Source organism: Megalops cyprinoides, chromosome 25 (assembly GCF_013368585.1).
Source record: "Megalops cyprinoides isolate fMegCyp1 chromosome 25, fMegCyp1.pri, whole genome shotgun sequence".
Classification (NCBI taxonomy): domain Eukaryota; kingdom Metazoa; phylum Chordata; class Actinopteri; order Elopiformes; family Megalopidae; genus Megalops; species Megalops cyprinoides.
This window is the reverse complement of record NC_050607.1, coordinates 1,457,071-1,474,433: the sequence shown is the minus strand read 5'-3', so window position 1 is coordinate 1,474,433 and position 17,363 is coordinate 1,457,071. Positions and strand designations below refer to the sequence as shown.

Here is a 17,363-nt window from a genome sequence, read left to right as displayed (position 1 = left end):
TGGCTGATACCATGTGTATCAGAGCTGGCATGAATCACTGCGCCCGCAGTGCGTGCTGTTAATTTAATGTGTGGCTTATTCCCTCACCCTGCCCAGTCACATATAAAATACCACGCTGTTAAAAATAAATGTAAAATCATTTATTTAATAACATCATTAGGAATAAGTTGTGATACATATGAATGAAGAATGTTACACGTGCAAGGAAGGTCTTTCACAACCCAGGGATAGTATTACATACATCCAACGGTTTATTCATTCTCTGTCCTTCATGTTTGCACTCTTGTCTTTATCACATCATCACACTAAAAACAGGCAGGAAAGCATTCAGCATCAGAGATCCCTGTTAGCTTTCTCAGACCCTTACATGAGCGAGCTCCGAAGGCGTACATAGCAGTGGCATGCGCTGGCATTACTCATCGTGGAGCTGTGCTGTGCAGTGAAAAGGGCAGAGAGCGGCCTCTGCAGACAGGCGTCTCTGCGGTGTGGGAATCCTTCACTGACAGTGGCACTGACGGACTCAGCTGTGAGGGAAAGTGTGCCTGCCCTAGCTCATATCTGTGCTGACTCCGGAACATGCTTCATTCGCACACGCTCGCTCCCGAAGTCTGTGTTTGCATCTGTGAAGGGGCGGTATGATAGAACTACATCAGATAGGGGTGGGGGGGTGGGGGAGTAGGGGGGGAGGGGGGGCGATGAGGTGTGTTCTTCACTTAAAACCAGAACTCTGATACGAAGACATGGACATTGACGATGTTGCGGTGGGAGACGACCCCGGACACCACGTAGTTCATGGCCAGCTTCAGCACGATGTGCTTGGGGCCGGTGATGGGCCTCACCTGCCGGACGATGCCTGGAACACAAACACACACACACACACACAGACACAGGAAGCTGTTAGAGCCAAGGATGCTGGGAAGGCTGTCAGCTGGCAGCAGCGTTTCCTGTAACACATCGGCTTCCGCATTAGCAGCCCAGCTCACACACACAGGAGCATATCTGCTGATATGAAAAATAGAATCACTTTCCAATTCAATTATTAACCATAGGAGTGACAGACACAGAAGCCATTTGTGAGGCAGAGAGGTGGTTTGGATGCATGTCGACCTCTGCAGGCCTGATTAGCAGGGCTGTCCTGGTGCTGAGTGCATTTGACAAAGGAGGAATTTCAGACACTTTCAGGGAATCTGGCTTTTGTTTCTCCTTCTCCCTGCATCCCCACCCCCATCTCCCCCCTCCCTCTCCCAGGGGACGAGAGACAGCCTACATCATAGTTATGTGGGGAAAACAAACCATAACCAAGACCAAGAATTACTAAATGCTCAAAGAATTTGTTGGAAGCCCTTTTTAAGTGAACATGCGATTACAGAGAAAAAAATCTGGTGTTTATACAGGCTGTCAGCAGCCCTTTTCTCTGTGGAGCGCTGGTGACATTTTAACTCAGTCCTGTTTGAACAGCCATGGCCTGACTGCAATCAGCCAGCACAATCACTCCACTGTCTCCCACATCTTCCATCCTCTCTCCCTCTCACCATTTCTCCCTCTCGCTGTCTTCTCTCTCGCTCTCTGACTCGCTCTCTCACTCTCACTATCTCGCTCCCTCAATCTCTTCTCACTCACTCTCTTCTCTCCCTCTCTCTCACTGACTCTCTTCTCTCTCACTAACTCTCTCTGTCTCTCTCTCTCATACTTTCTCTCTCTTTCTCTCCCTCTCTCTCACTTTCTCTCTTTCTCTCTCTCTCTCTCATCTCCAGGTGCAGACTTTGTAACGGAGGCATCAGAGGGTGAATCATAGGCTGAGTGCATTTACAGACTATGCTCCCAGCTCCATACAAGTGACAGGAAATGATGTCATCATTCGACAGGCACACAGTGACAAAACAAGCTGTCACTGCCTCCTCCTGCAACAGCCATGGAGCATCTCAACCTGACAGCTGCTCTGATTGGGGCATGGCTGTGGCACAGACAGACAGACAGACAGACAGATGGACAGACAGGCAGAAAGACCGGCCTGGTCCTGCTCTCTCCCGCATGGTGTCTGTGGAGGCTGCTGTGGGGCAGGGGGCAAATGGGTTCCCCCTGTGCACTGCTAGGGATGCTAACATCACACATACACACACACGCAAACACACATAAACACACACACGCACACACACACACATAATCACACACACACACAGACCCCCACACACACATACACACACACTCACACATACACGCACAGATGCTCACGTGCACACACGCTCACACACTCACACACACACATACACACACACACACACACACACACTGAGAGTGAGCCCCTCAGCTGCAGATTGGGGTGATAAGCCCCCGCTGTGGCGGGAAGTGGCGAGTGGGACTGCCACTTGTTTTTGTGTTTTGGGTTTCTGTTGCGTAGTGACCCTGCAGCGGGAAGCGAAGGGGCTTTTATTGTTTCCAAAGCAAGAGCGCCATTACAGAGGAGCCGCTGTCTGAACTCACAGCCACCGCCGTGAAAAAAGACACGGAAAAGTAAATGGCTTCTGCATCTGAGAAATGATCTTCATCAGCAGCGATTGAAGGTGCCGTGTGCAACCGCAGAGGATATTTTCGATCAGCTCAGGAAACGCTGCAGACACTCGTTTGTTTGAATCAGCTCCTTGGCATCCTGCCGTTTCTCAGGAAAAAAGGATTGCAAAATTCAACATTGCACTGAAGGTACAACACATAACAGCCTACTTATCATCATTTAGCACTGGTGAATAGTGGAAAAATAGAAGTACATTACAGAGTCTTTCCAGAGCCGGCCATATCTGACCACTGCATTTCAAGACAAGAAGGAACGCCAGGTACATCAGACCAGCGTGATGAATGTGTTATTAGTGGAAGGCAGACAGTGAGATGGTTTCACACTGTTTCACCAAAGTGAGTAAATACCACTCTAGTGTTACCCTGCGGGCAGCGCCATGGAAGGTCTAAAGGTGAGCCTTCCAGCACCCAGTACTGTTGCATAAAGAGCCCTCTTGTGGCCAATACCTGAAAACACATTTCCCAGCACTGTTCACAGTAATTCTGCTGGTGCCATTTCTTGTTCCTGTACTCCTAATTCTAATATCAATGCTGATGCTGAAAAAGGCCAATGAGCCCTGCATAGATCAAGCTTCACAGAGGGCTGTGAAATGCAGAAACAGCTCTGTGAGACATCGGTACATTTAAAGTTGTGGAAACGCTAGCGACTGACCGACTCTGAAATGGGGCAAAATGGAGTGAGGCCACATCACCCTGCTCCATTGTAGCAGCACAGCCTTGCTGATGGTTTCAGTTATCAGTTTGATTGTGAGGTAAAAGTTGTGTCAGACAGTTCATGCCTGCAATGTTCAGCCGGGGCCCTCAGTCTCCTACAGTCTGGGGTGCAGAGGGTGATGTCACAGCCTGGGCTGGTAAAGAGCTGAACCCTGCCCAGGGCACAGAGGTGACCCCGGTGTCGCACAGCTGCAGAACCCTCACTCCCCCTACTCCACAGCACAGTCAAATAGCCTGTAAGTAGAAAATAGCTTTAAATGCAGGTTAGCAGCAAATACACTGCCACAAAACAAAACGCCGTGCACGCCAGCAGGCATTTGTCATCTGCCCTGGCCAGCAGGGCTACAATATTGAAGGGTTACAAGTAAACAGTACAATTTCTGGGTTTTATGGTTTCACCAGCCCTGGGAGGAAGTGTATGACAAAATCCAAAATGAACGGGTTTAACACCAAAACAAATGAAAAGTACGCTCGGGCCTTACCACAGTATCGCATAATGACACACTGGCCCTAGCACGTTACACGCTCGCAGTAATAAAACCCTGGACTGGTTTCCAGAGCAGTGCGCGGTGCTGCAATGCCTGTGAGAGAGCCGTGTGATCTGATCCCCGGGGGACCGTGGGGGACGCATTGGGCACTTTCTTGTGTGCTTGAGCCGCCTGGCCCCTGCTCTCCGTGCCCCCTGTTTGTGTAGCTGGCTGTCCTTTCAAAGCCAGGCTAGCCCCTCCAACAGGGCGGCCGAGCGGTTTGGTATTTTAAGGTCAATTAGCAGTGACTCATAGCTGGAGCTCCCTGCACACATGGGTCTCAGCATGAACATGCTGGTACAAAGCGCTATGACCACCACAAATGAATAATCACAGACCCTGCCCCTTCTGACGGAATCGGTCCGGCCAACCAAACGGCCGTGGGGTGAGAGGATGCGGGTTTATCGCACAGTTTTGGGAAACTCACAAAGAGTGGAAAACAGAGGAAACCACAAGTAAGAGCCAATGGTGAACGACCTTTGACCCCTGGATGTGGCGTAAAGTGGCAGAGGTTATATTAACATGTCTGTATGCAGCCAGCCTTCCATCAGGTTTGAATGATTAGAGTTAAGCTAAATTAGCCTCCATAAGCATCTCACTTCTCACACTTGTGACATGTGTTGGGTCTTGCCACTTCCCTCAGAATCACAAATTCTCCGGCATTAACAGAGAGAGATCTCCTGAGAGTTGCCAAAGGCAGCGTGCTCATAAATCAGGAGGCAGAGAAGCCAGTGTTTCTTCTGAGAGCTGACTGTGGGGTGTGAGATGCAGCAGGACCACCCCGGGGCATGGCTGGCGGCCGCACAGAGACGACGCTGTTTTCATTATCTCCTATAATCCCGCTTTTCACCAGCCCAACCACGCGAGTCGTCAGCGTTAGGAGTCCCGCGGCTGTTGTTAGGGCACGCAGTGCTCCACGCGGAGGTCTGTCCCGCCTGGCAGCTGCAGGTGCACGCCACGTTCCCTGCACTTGCAGCTGTTAGCGCAGATGGTGAGAGATTCCTCCCTCTGAGATGCAGGGCAGGTTGGGCAGCCAGCAGCCCTGGCCCGGCAACAGACACAACACAGTCCTCTGCTCACAAAGCTCACGGTGTGCTCAGTGACTTCACACCTGAACACCAATGACATCACAAAGCCATGCGAGCACCACGGCAACCAGCCCTGACCGCAAGCATGTGCTGCTGTCTGCTCCTCTCTGTCTCACACCGACACACCAGCGGCCCCAACCACGCCTTCTCACTGATCCCGGGTCAGCTGTAGCTGGGGTGAGCCGGACAGGGCCCCATTATTTGTGCTGAATTCCCCACGCACCTGGTGGCCAGTGGGACCACTTCCTCCCACAGTCCCATGATTCCTGGCTTCTGCAGTAGGGCAGACTCCAGCCCAGCCTCCTCTGCTGCCCCTTAGACCATGACATCATCTCATTCAGTCCAACTGAGAGCCAATCAGGAGGGGCTGAGAAAGCAGGAGCTCCCCAGTGAAACTACAGCACAACGCTCTCGGTGGTCAAACGCGCTGTTCCAGCCTGTCCACAGCATGTCACTGTCAGTGAGGAAAAACCCCTCTCCCACCTGCGCCTAATCTGCACTACAGAAACAAGCAGCACTGTTTTCAGAGGGGGAGTCCAAAATGTCATCCCAGGTGCCAAAAGCATCCGATGTGTTATCATAACTCCACAAACAACTGCCATGAAATGTGTGTGAGTCAGCGCAGGATGACAGTGTGTGAGTAATGAGGACCCCCCTTGTTTGTCTTTGCAGTTATGTATTCAATGTGACATATTCAATCGCAGGTATGTGAGAAAGGTTTTCTTTTGCATTCATGCGCTACCATGCAGGGAACAGAACAGTGTTGTCTCCCACCAGTCTCATAATTGTCATTATTCTGATTGATTGAGTTTAATGACTATGATTAAGATTATGATAGCTAATAATAAAGATAATATTTCTGAACACTTGGCAGATGAAGATATGAAATGTGGATGAACTTGTGGGTCTGTGTGGCCTGTACAGATGCGTCTGTCACTGAGCTCCTACTCAGCTGGTGATGAATGGTTGGGGGGCTCTGACTCCCAGAGTCAGCTCTCTGCACCACAAAGTGTAAGCCACACCCCGGGCCCTCAGCTCCAGCCCCACCCACACCTCCACCTGCAATGGCCAATGGAACAGGGGCATCCTACACATCATCCATATATGCTGCGGTTTCTCGTGCTGCAGCCCCCTGCTTTAAAGCCGAGACATTTATATTGCGGTATGCTTAAATGACTCTGCCTCCTACCTTCAGCATCGTCACGGCTCTCTGCTAATGTATAACCTGACGCATACACTCTCGCTCTGACCTGAGAGAAAGCAGGGTGAGGTGTTCGGGTCCCTCACAGAAGGCCTAACGACTGGCCCCCACACAAACCAGCAGGCTGTGAACAAGCCAGTAAAAAGAGGCTTTCGAGGGCGAGAGGCACACCACGCGCCCACAGCTGCGCGCCAGCCGGGCACTCCCGCACCCTCTGGCCGTGGCCACCAAAGGGACTTGATGTGGGTGTCGGCCCTCTCAGCCAGCGCACCACACCAGAGCTGCAACCAATCAGAAACCGCTTTCATGTGACATTCATCACAACAAAGACAGCATCCGTTTTCATGTGGTGCAGAATTTAACTGCTCTAATGTAAGAGGAGACAGAGAGGGCTGGCAGTAATGTAACAATACAGCCAACCACATCAATCAGCCTGGTCAGGATGGGTTCTGCATACACAGACAGCCATTTGCTGGGGATGCATGACATCAGCGGGCCGTTATTGGAGCCAGGAGGAGGCTGGGGTCCCTAACAGGACAGCTCGCCCGCTGCTCTCCGGGCCTTCCCTCAGTCTGGGTCCACCGATTCAGCCTGGAGGTTTCACCTGAACACCCAGCAGCAGCTAATCAGGCGAAAGCTTTGCTGCATTGAACAGGGACCTCAGGAAGGGCTGTTATTTAGCAGGAGGGCTCAGTGGAACTGCAGGGAACATGTTTTTGTTGAAGTTTCACCTCATCCTTTCCAGTAACCCACTCACTGGAAAGCACAGGCTTTAGATGCTTCAGTGTCTCCCTCTTGGCTGAGGTTTATAGCGGGCGTCTTCTGTCTCTGATGTGTCTCAGCTCTCAGTGAGAAAGCTGACGATGGCTCGGCCCCACCCTCTCTTCCTCCATTACACCAGCGCCCTGCTGACCCTCTACTCCCAAACGGAGAGACAGGGTGTGTAGTGGCAGTCTCAGAGAGCACCTCATTCAATCCGGGTTAGAGCTAGAGTTACGGTTAGAGTTAGAGTTAGGGGTTACGGTTAGAGTTAGAGTTAGGGGTTACGGGTTAGGGGGTTTGGGTTAGGGTTAGGGGTTAGGGTTAGACCCAGAGCAATGATGGCACCAGAACACAGTATCACATAACCTGTAGCCCCCACACTCACCAGATCACTCAGGGCAAACAGCAGCAGACCTGCAGACAGCATCCCGCTCCGAACGCCAGTTTTCTTAATCAAACTGCAGCTCTGGCACGCCAACAATTCCACATCATGTCTGCTTCACCCAAGGCCTTTAGCCACACACACAAACACACACACACGCATGCATACACACAGGCACACATACTTACGGAATGCACACACTAACACATACAGATAGCTGCTAGTTTAATACAATCCATACAATCTATCAGGCCAAAGCTTGTTTGCCTGAAATAGTCCAGGATTGAAGCTGCTCCCAGCAGAGCTGAGAGCCCCTGAGACAGGCCAGAGGAAAGGCCCTCCTCACTCTCACACACAGCTTCCCTGGGAAGATGGCATGAGAAGCAATAAAAGACAATAAAAGGCAAACGCCAGCAGAGAGCGAATGCCATCACCCGCTTTTTACAGCCTGGTCAAACGCGCTAACTTCACAGAGACATCAGTGCAGGGAATTTCATCCCTTTCTAATAGCCCTGCTTCCCCCCCAGCTCTCACACAGTGACACACATGCCTTTGGTTTGCCAATAAGAGGAGTTTCGTAATGCGAAATTAGGTCAGAAAACCGCTTCTTTGTCTGCAACCAAATTCAATTTCCAGCAAGCGAAGCTGGGAGTGAAGTCCCACGAAGAGCCCCCCCCCCCACATTATTGTAATTTTTCTGAGGCCCACTCAAGTTACCGAGACCTCAAACCCCGAGAGCCGAGACGCCACCACACTGCACTCACCCACGGTCATGCCATGCTCATTGCGCTTGATGATGTCAAAGGCCTCCAGCGAGTTCCCCTCCAAAATGTCGAAGATGATGTCATTGTTCCGAGTAGAGGAGACCGCTGGTGACACCGCCCTCAGGTACACGATCTCTGACAGAGGACAATCAGAAACAAAATGCTTTTGAGGGCCTCATACTCACGGGCTGGGTTTCTTGGCCAGATTTCAGCACAAGACAATAAAATGAAAGACAGCAGAAATATCGCTTCATTTGAAAACTGCCTTTTAAGGCACATAAGAGAAGCCATGGACAAAATGTGTTTTAAAACTATTTTACTTTGGAGGGTCTGGTCATCCTCAGCAGACCTGCACTGGCCTTGTGGGAATAACAGAATCGTTTAGCTAAAAAAGTTCAGACAACAGAGCAGATGCAGCGCGAATAGCATAGCTCCTGAATTTCATTTAGCTGCTCAAATCAGACCAGCATCCTTCCATTGGGGTGAATGATGCAATGTCATTGGCAGAGGGGTGCATGTGCTCCAGGTATGGAAATATGTCCCTCATTCCACATGCTAGGCATTAGATTGTGTGAGAGAAAGATGAGAGACGAGAACATTTCTACAGAATGTTTTCAGAACATTGCCAGATCATTATCTTTGTGTTAGCTGGGAGGAGACAAATGCAGGGAGCACTATGACCTGAACCCCCCATGAAGGCTGGAGTGAGGTGTGGCACCCCGTACCTTCCAGAAGGGTCTCCTCTCTGAAGGTGGGCAGGGAGATGACGGTGTAGGAGATGGAGTGGATGGGGTCCAGGATGCAGCTGACGTCATTGGGCTGACAGGACTTGATGCAGCGGACAGAGTCCGACCGCTCCAGCCTGGCCCTGCTGATGCAGTCAATACAGGGGACATAATCAATGCAAAACACAGCCTCCGTAACCAACGGCATCCCGAATCCGGCGCTCTGAGCCAAACAATGTATGGGAAAGAATAACACTCAAACAACACATAGCCATCAAACACAGCCAGAGGGACTTTTGTCTAGATTGCCGGTGTCATTCATGGGCTTGACATTCGCACTGTGAAGAATGAAGCACTACAGCAGATCTGAATATGATCTACCGCCCACACAAGAAAATATTTTGATTTGTCGAGCGTCCCAGCCTCATATCCCATGTCCCTGTGTGGAGGATTTATGAATTATAGGCGCCGGGTTTATGAAAGTCTGGATTCTGAAAAAAAACACAAGTAGGCAACTCCCTCCTCCTTGAAAGCTGCTCTGCCGGGATTATTTAAGGCTTTGTTTGTTTCAGAGGCAGATCAGCGCACTGCAGGATGGAGAGGCAGCTGTGCACCTACAGCAGCGCATGCCGAAAACGCTCTCAATCTCAAACATGGGAAAAGCTCCCATCTTTAAATAATCACTGACTGCCATGGAGAGGGGCTCGAGTTACACAACCAAAAACAAAACAGCTTTTATGACCTATCTGTCTCTGTCATCAGAGATCCCTTCATCTGTGCTGTCACTGTCATGTGACACGCCCTACATAAAGCAGCCTTTTCTGGATCAGATCATGCAGTCTCTGTGTCACGCTCACAGCTGGCAGCGCCGGCGTCCAGGCGACTGGTGCTGCTGATGCTGGACAAGCAGTAGAACTGATGTTACAGAGAATTACACTGCCGTCAGTGATATCTGTTAACAGGCATCTGGCTGATTGGCTGCTGCGGTTTTCTGCATGAGGATGGCTGTGCACTGTTTCTGTGTGGTGTGGTAGAATAATGCCGCTGTCTGGCACCATGGACTGCAGTTCAGTATGATACATGCAGAGGAGCGGTACTCCTGACCCCGAAACCCCCAACACTAACAAGGGGCTCGTAATTAGTAATTAGCAGGTTGGTCCAAATTTGACTTTGGCCAGGGCTAAAGCCATAAAGCATTCCTGTAGTTTCTAACAGCTCTGCATTTGGCCAGAGGGGCAGGCCTGGAGACTGGGACAGGCGAGCTGAGCGAGTGTGGGGCGGGGGGGGGGGGGGGGGGCAGCGGGGGCAGGGGTGCGTGCCCCAAAGCGCAGGAGCGAGTGGAGTTACTCCAGCGTTCCCTTGTGCAGCTCCTCGGCACTCCCCTTCTGATTTCAGAGAGGCTCACGTGGCCCACAGATCGCAGTATATCAGCCCCCGAAGAAAAACAGATCGCTGGAGACAAGTCCTCTGGTCTCGTACTTTTTTATTATTATTTATAGTCCACGCATTGATAGCAGCCCAACACAAACACACAGGAACATTATTCACTCCAAGCTGTGATGCTGCCCTGCCACAAACTGCATGGACCACCGGCCAGATCCCATTTCCCCATAACTCAATGTCAGAGTGTAGAAAAACACTTTCTTTAACAGAGAGCCCCACATCCCCACCAGTGCAGTGCATCCATATTCCTCCTTACTCTGCTGGTTGAGCCAGGGCCAGAGACCTGGGCAGTTTGATTTTACCATTATTAAAAGCCACAGGCTGAGGCCTGCTGCAGCAGCCTCTCTGGCTGTTTCATCGCTTCCCCCTCTCGCGCTGCGGCCTCGGTGCCTCTCGCTCTGACACCTCCCGGCTGAGTAACTGCAGCCTCAGGTCTGCCTCCATATGGTGACCTGGGCTCAGTACTGCCCTTGTAATCCAGCTCAGAATGCAACAGAAGTGAATATCTGTGCTAACAGCACATAATCAGCAGATATGCATATTCATATTCACATGCGTATCTCCACGGCACAGAATAGCCCAGTATACACACAATCCACTCTGAGCAGCAAAGTACCTGATTGGCTGAAGAGGCTCATCCAGGTTCTGATGTGGCCGACAGCTCAAATAAGAGCTGGTCATGGGTCAGTCCTGTCAGTGTTCGTTACGGGGAACAGATCCTGATGGGTGCCTGACAGGTTTTCCTATTTTTCAGTGATTTGGAAAGGGGGGCACCTCATTTCAGCCAAAACTCAAACCCGCCTCCGTGCTGGGCCTTGAGCAGCAGTTTCAGCCTGTGTTAGGGGCAGGTGCACACGCATGGTGAGACAGAGAGGACAGGTGAGCAGGTGAGCAGGTGAGCAGGTGAGCAGGTGAGTGGGGAGTCCAAGCTGCTCGGCATTCTGGACCAGAGGCAGGAACTGCTGCTCTCTCCAGCTGCTCGGCTTTGCTGACTGTATGACAGCCTGAGAGATGTGACAAAGAGCTGCTGCTGTTTCTGTATCTCTGCAGTCATATCAGCCTCTTATTGACAAAACCCTGAGGCTCCACAGCCTGGAGCTGCCCTTTCACCAAAACACGACTTAATCACCTCCAACAGCTGATAATTCAATCACTTGAAAAACATAAACCACAAGAATAATCATAGCTTATCATCACAGTGGGAAGAGAGGGGACACAAAAAGCTCAGGGAAAAGCAGGAGATTGATACACATGAGTGTGTTTTTAAATTTAAGTTTTAATAGAAAAAATGCATTTTAAAAAATTAGATGACGAAAATATCCAGATACTACAGCCTAAAACATTCCATGCAGAGCTTCCATACATACTTCACAAGGCATCCCCAGGTCATGTGATCTCAAAGTCTTACACTGCCCTAAGGCGCCACCCAGTGGCCATTTTCAAACTAAACACAGTGTTGAATATTGGATCTGTGGTCTCTCTGAGGGCTAGCAAACACTAATAACAAAATAATAAACCCCATGAGAAGCAGGGAGAGTGGCAGGAGTGTGTCTCAGGGAAGCTGATTAAAGTGGGGACAGGTAGCTGGGGATGCTGGACGGGTCGTGGGTGACGAAGATGCGGATTTTGGCCATGTAGGTGCTGACAGTCCCATAGCGGAGCAGCTTGAGCTCCACAGAAAGCAGGAAGTCCCTGGGCTCTGTGATTGGCTTCTGCACCATGACCACGCCCCCAGACCTCAGCCTCTGGGTGCTGAAAAAGGCGTCCTCGTTGCCGCTGATGATGGCGAGCTGGATGTCGTCGCCGGGGGCGATGGTTGAGGGGCCCATGCGGAAGATGCTGGTGGGCACGGGGACATTGGTGGGGAAAGTGAGCTGGTAGTGCGTTATTCTCAAAGGCAAGGCCAGGCACTCACTACTCTGATTGCAAGGCAAGCGTTCGCAACGACTGCAAGACAGACGGACCAACAGAAGGACAAACAGAGAGGAGAGAAAAAGAGAGTTAGGTGTGGGCGGTGCACAGCAGGCAGGGCGGGGCAAGGCGGGGCAGGGCGGGGCTAAAGTGGCTCTGCATCGGCAATGCAGGGGAGAGCGGCTCGGGGTTTCTCCTAGCAGGCCAGTGTTACCTACAGGGCAAAGCAGGAACTGCTGAAATTCAGGAGATCTATGTTTTGGCAGTGCTGTTCAGCTCTTCTGCATGCTGTGTGCTCTTTAATTCTTCTTCTAGCTCCTACAATGATCGCATGAGCTGTACTTTTCCACATGCTGCACTATGACCCCTAGGCCTGTTGCATCAGCACTGCATGCAGGATGTTGCAGGAAGGACCTTGCACAGTCTAAATCGGTCAGTGCATGATATCAGTGATTCTTGAGCAGTAAGAGGCTTTCGGAGGTTTACCTCCTGCAAACCAGCGCAATGAGGCAGATCTACACCATCACAGCCAATCAGCACACAGGTGCTGTGAGCTTTTCAGACCATACCCAGGTCTGCCTCATCACTGCTTGGTAACCAGGAAGGGGCTCATGCTACAGACACAGAGAGCACCTCAGCTGACCTTTCAGCACCAGCAGCCTGATGAGATCAGGTATCTTTGTAATGAAGAATGAGATCAGGTATCTTTGTAATGAAGAGTGCACAACGTCATTCATCACTGCGGAATATTGGAGCATTCACACAGTCCGGCCCAAGACAAGGAGCCCTCTGACCTCCGCACTTCACCCTGAGCACCAGTAATCCTGCTGCTGAGTGATAGCACTGCTGCATGATCAAACGATCTGGGAAAACATCTGTGGTGCCCTGCAATGAGGCACTTCCTCCATCAGCTGACATATGGTACCAGTCCTACCAAAAGAAATTAGCCTGGACCTTCAGAGGATTGGGGATCCACACTGCAGAGGGCAGCAGGGAACCAGCAGACAGGGGGTACTCGCCTTTCATTACCTCTTCACACACATCCACGTGAGGTCAGCAGACAGGGGGTACTCGCCTTTCATTACCTCTTCACACACATCCACGTGAGGTCAGCAGACAGGGGGTACTCGCCTTTCATTACCTCTTCACACACATCCATGTGAGATCCCTGACTGAGGCAGCCTGCTGAATTCAGGGAGCTCTTGCATGAGGCGGTGTCCCTACTCGGGGGTGACAGAGAGCCGGGGTTGGGGGGTACTCACGCGTCCCCGGAACGGCGGTAATTGTTGGGGCACTCAAAAGCCAGGCAGCGGAACCCCCCTTGCACATTAAAGCAGGACTCCGCCTCCGAGCAGCTGTGAGTTCCTGTCACACACTCGTCAATATCTGCACAGGAGAGAGAGGGAGCTTACACACACCTGCACATGAGATGACATGAGAGAGCACTGAACACCAGACAGACTGAGGCACTGAACGCCAGACAGAGCGAGGCACTGAACACCAGACAGACTGAGGCACTGAACACCAGACAGAGCGAGGCACTGAACACCAGACAGACTGAGGCACTGAACACCAGACAGACTGAGGCACTGAACACCAGACAGAGCGAGGCACTGAACACCAGACAGAGCGAGGCACTGAACACCAGACAGACTGAGGCACTGAACACCAGACAGAGCGAGGCACTGAACACCAGACAGAGCGAGGCACTGAACACCAGACAGACTGAGGCACTGAACACCATCAAACAAAGGGAGTGTTCCTTTGATTGGCCAGCATTTATGAGAGGCCAATAAAAGGGTGCACAGAGGCGGGCGTGTGACCCCTCACCTTGGCAGCTGCGTCCGTTGGGGGCGAGGGTGTACCCGGGGGAGGGACAGGTGCAGTGGAAGCTGCCGGGGGTGTTGTGGCAGCGGTAGGAGCAGATGTGACCCCCCGTGGGCAGAGCGCACTCGTCGATGTCTGAGGACAAAAAAGACAGAGACACAGCAGAGGGACAAGTGACAACACAGCAGTTACAGGCGGCCTACAGAGCACTCTGAATCACACAGCTCTCTTCTGCTGTTACTTTACTGCACAATGACTGAACACAAATAAACCAGCACATCTCATTCACAGAGAGGAGAGAGAGAGTGAAGAGATGTCACAATGTTAGAGATTCAGTGTCTCAAACACATCATGCATTTCATTTGCAGCTGCAGGTATCGGCTCCTCACCTTCGCAGGTGACCCCATCCACGTCGCTGAGCTGGTATCCACGGCGACAGTAGCACTGGTAGGAGCCGTACACGTTGGCACACTCCTGACTGCAAGGACTGCTCTCACACTCATTCACGTCTGCACAACATCACACGCTTCATTTCACACCACTGTCACACAACATCTCATATGCCAGCTAACAGCTAACAGCTAACAGTGTGAGTCAGGTAAGGTCAGGAGCCGTGCCAGGAACACGCTTTTGTCTTTTCACTCATAACATGTCACTGATTACAGAGAGCAGGTTTAATGCACTGAAGAGACAGACTCTGTGCTTAATGACGGTGTGCCTGTGAGCAGCAGACCCCTTTACCATCACAGTTCCTGCCGTCGCTGGCCAGCCTGAAGCCCGGCATGCAGCTGCACTGGTAGGACCCCAGCACGTTGTCACACTTGTGTGCGCAGAGGCGTCCAGGGTAGTGCCTGCACTCGTTAATGTCTGCGGGCACAGGGGGAGGAGCAGACAGACAGGCAGATGAAAGGCAGGTTCCGCACAGCGTCAGGAGGCCTGTGCAGCGGCTGAAGGAGGCAGCCTACCCTCGCAGATCCTGCTGATGCTGTTGAAGAGGAAGCCAGTGCGGCACTCGCAGCGGTACGACCCCACCAGGTTGATGCAGGTGTGTCCCTGGCAGGGCCCGTCCGTGCCCATGCACTCATCCACATCTGCAGAGAGAGAGGGAGAGGGGCGGGCTGTCAGTGCAGCGAATGAGACAGAGCTCTGCCCATATCCAGGCGGGAGGTGGGACTTACCCACACAGCGAGTGCCGGCCTCATTCAGGCGATAGCCCCGCCCACAGTTGACAGAGCTCTTGTGGCAGGTGTAGGAGCCCACAGTGTTGATGCAGGTCTGGCCGGGCTTGCAGGGCCCCGTCTGGCTCAGACACTCATTTATATCTGCAACACAGAGACAGGGCGTAAGGAGGGGGCGGGGCTTTTTTCCCAGCATGCACCCTGACGGAGCCACGCTTTGGACGGCTCAGTGTCTCACCGATGCATTTGCCCAGTGCGTCTTGGATGAAGCCCTCGCCACACTTCACCCGCGGCCGGCAGCGGAACGAGCCCAGCGTGTTCTGGCACTCGAACTCCGCCGCACAGTTGTGTGTCCCCGTCTCACACTCATCGATGTCTGCAAGAAGCAGGAAGCGGAAAGCAGGAAACAGGAAGCAGGAAGCAGAAAGCAGGAAACAGGAAGCAGGAAGCAGAAAGCAGGAAACAGGAAGCAGGAAGCGGAAAGCAGGAAACAGGAAGCAGGAAGCGGAAAGCAGGAAACAGGAAGCAGGAAGCAGAAAGCAGGAAACAGGAAGCAGGAAGCCGAAAGCAGGAAACAGGAAGCAGGAAGCGGAAAGCAGGAAACAGGAAGCAGGAAGCGGAAAGCAGGAAGCGGAAAGCAGGAAACAGGAAGCAGAAAGCAGGAAGCAGGAAGCAGGAAGCAGGAAGCGGAAAGCAAGAGAGCCTGCTCTTCAGGATTTATAGGATGACTGCTGTGCTTTGTCCTAATGAGTTTCATTGGCGTTTATTGCTCTTGTATAGCCTGGCAATCAGTGAAATTGACAATTGCCTTATGATGAACAAAAAATGTGATGCGGAATTCATTATTATCACCTAATTCAGATGAAAGGTGGCAATGTACTGCCATTGTATTTGTCTTTAAAACCCATGACTCTACTAACTGCATTTTAAATCATGAGCAAAGCTAGCAGGTGAGTGGTTGCGTCTTTGTGGGACCCACCTTTGCAGTTGTTGTTGTCGGTCAGCTCATACCCAGTGCCGCAGCTGACCTCGCGCTGGCAGCGGTACGAGCCATCCGTGTTGATGCAGCGCTCTCCCGGCCGGCAGCTGTGTGACCCCAGCAGGCACTCATTAATGTCTGAGAGGAGACAGGAGGAGAGTGCTGTCACTCACAGCCCACAGCCCTGCACACACACACACACAGCAAGCACCTTCCATCTAACCCTAACCCTAACCCTTCCATCTGTCTCCCCTCAGGTGTGGGGCCTGAGAGGCCGGATCACCCACCTTCACAGCTGCGGCTGTCCGGCTTCAGCTTGTACCCCTCGAAGCAGATGCAGGTGCCGTTGCCCTGGCAACGCTGTGCACACTGCCCAGCTCCTGCCGAATGCAGCACAGACAGACCAGTCAGGCAGTAAAGGAGCTGCACTCTGCCACCACTAACCACACTCTCAGCTCTGCTCCACAAACACTGCTGCACAACGTGAACACCTCTGCCTGAAGGATGGAGGCAAACACAGTCACCCTCCGGAGGAGTATATGCGCAAGATGCAGCACCCGATTCACACCCTCTGTCTGCCTTTCCCATGATGCAGTGCGGGTGAACAGGATGTGAGTACCTTTGCACTGGTCACTCAGGAGGGGGTCCTCCCCATCGCTGGGTGACTTGGCGTCTTTAACAGGAGCTGTGAAAGAAACAACATCTCACTCCCATACAAAACACATCGCTCTGTAACACCCTTCACACAGACTCTTTACTACTGCACCGCTGATTTTGTTAAATTCAATCACTATCAATTAGCAGTTTCTATACACTGTTACTTCATTTCAGGTTAGTGCTGAAATACTCGTTTATATACAGGAGAACGTGGATTCTCAACTCATCATACTGACAGGGTTTCCAGGTTATACTCTTCTCCAGAGCTCCAGGTATGGTGACATTACAGGGAATAACCACAAGAGGGCAGCAAAATCAAGACTTTGACAAGGTCAATGCCCCCAATGTCATGCATGATCACTGAGGATCCCTGTTTCACCAAACCTCAGTCTGCAGTTCACAATAAGTGAAGTTCAGGGTTATTTATTTATTCACAGTACATCAGTGCCACAATCCCCTGGGTGGCTGTTACCGGAAGTGGCCTTGGTCTGTTCCTCGGGGAAGCCGTCCAGGCAGCAGGCGCGGGACACCAGCCCACACTGGTACCCCACGGACAGGGTGATGTCACAGCCCATCCCCAGCTCCTGAGCAGCCTTCCCCAGCAGGCAGCAGTCACAGCACATCTGCAGCAGCCAGA

General features: G+C 51.9%; 1 protein-coding gene across 4 annotated transcripts in view; it reads right to left on the bottom strand.

Moving 5' to 3' along the window:
* Nucleotides 1-673: 673 nt before the first annotated feature.
* LOC118772006 (fibulin-1-like) overlaps nucleotides 674-17,363 on the bottom strand; it is a 25,331-nt gene continuing 8,641 nt past the window's right edge. Inside the window, exons 4-17 of one of the 4 annotated variants that reach the window (XM_036520226.1) lie at nucleotides 17,199-17,349; nucleotides 16,689-16,754; nucleotides 16,357-16,449; nucleotides 16,070-16,207; nucleotides 15,329-15,466; nucleotides 15,091-15,234; nucleotides 14,878-15,003; nucleotides 14,654-14,779; nucleotides 14,302-14,421; nucleotides 13,916-14,047; nucleotides 13,348-13,471; nucleotides 8,732-8,877; nucleotides 8,007-8,141; nucleotides 674-853 (exon numbers count right to left, since the gene is read on the bottom strand). In XM_036520226.1, coding sequence (XP_036376119.1) covers nucleotides 714-853; nucleotides 8,007-8,141; nucleotides 8,732-8,877; nucleotides 13,348-13,471; nucleotides 13,916-14,047; nucleotides 14,302-14,421; nucleotides 14,654-14,779; nucleotides 14,878-15,003; nucleotides 15,091-15,234; nucleotides 15,329-15,466; nucleotides 16,070-16,207; nucleotides 16,357-16,449; nucleotides 16,689-16,754; nucleotides 17,199-17,349 — 1,779 coding nt within the window. In that variant the 3' untranslated portion in view covers nucleotides 674-713. Of the gene's footprint in view, nucleotides 854-8,006; nucleotides 8,142-8,731; nucleotides 8,878-11,559; nucleotides 12,122-13,347; nucleotides 13,472-13,915; nucleotides 14,048-14,301; nucleotides 14,422-14,653; nucleotides 14,780-14,877; nucleotides 15,004-15,090; nucleotides 15,235-15,328; nucleotides 15,467-16,069; nucleotides 16,208-16,356; nucleotides 16,450-16,688; nucleotides 16,755-17,198; nucleotides 17,350-17,363 lie in introns of those variants that run through there. The other 3 variants (XM_036520227.1, XM_036520229.1, XM_036520228.1) reach the window with 3 other exon arrangements.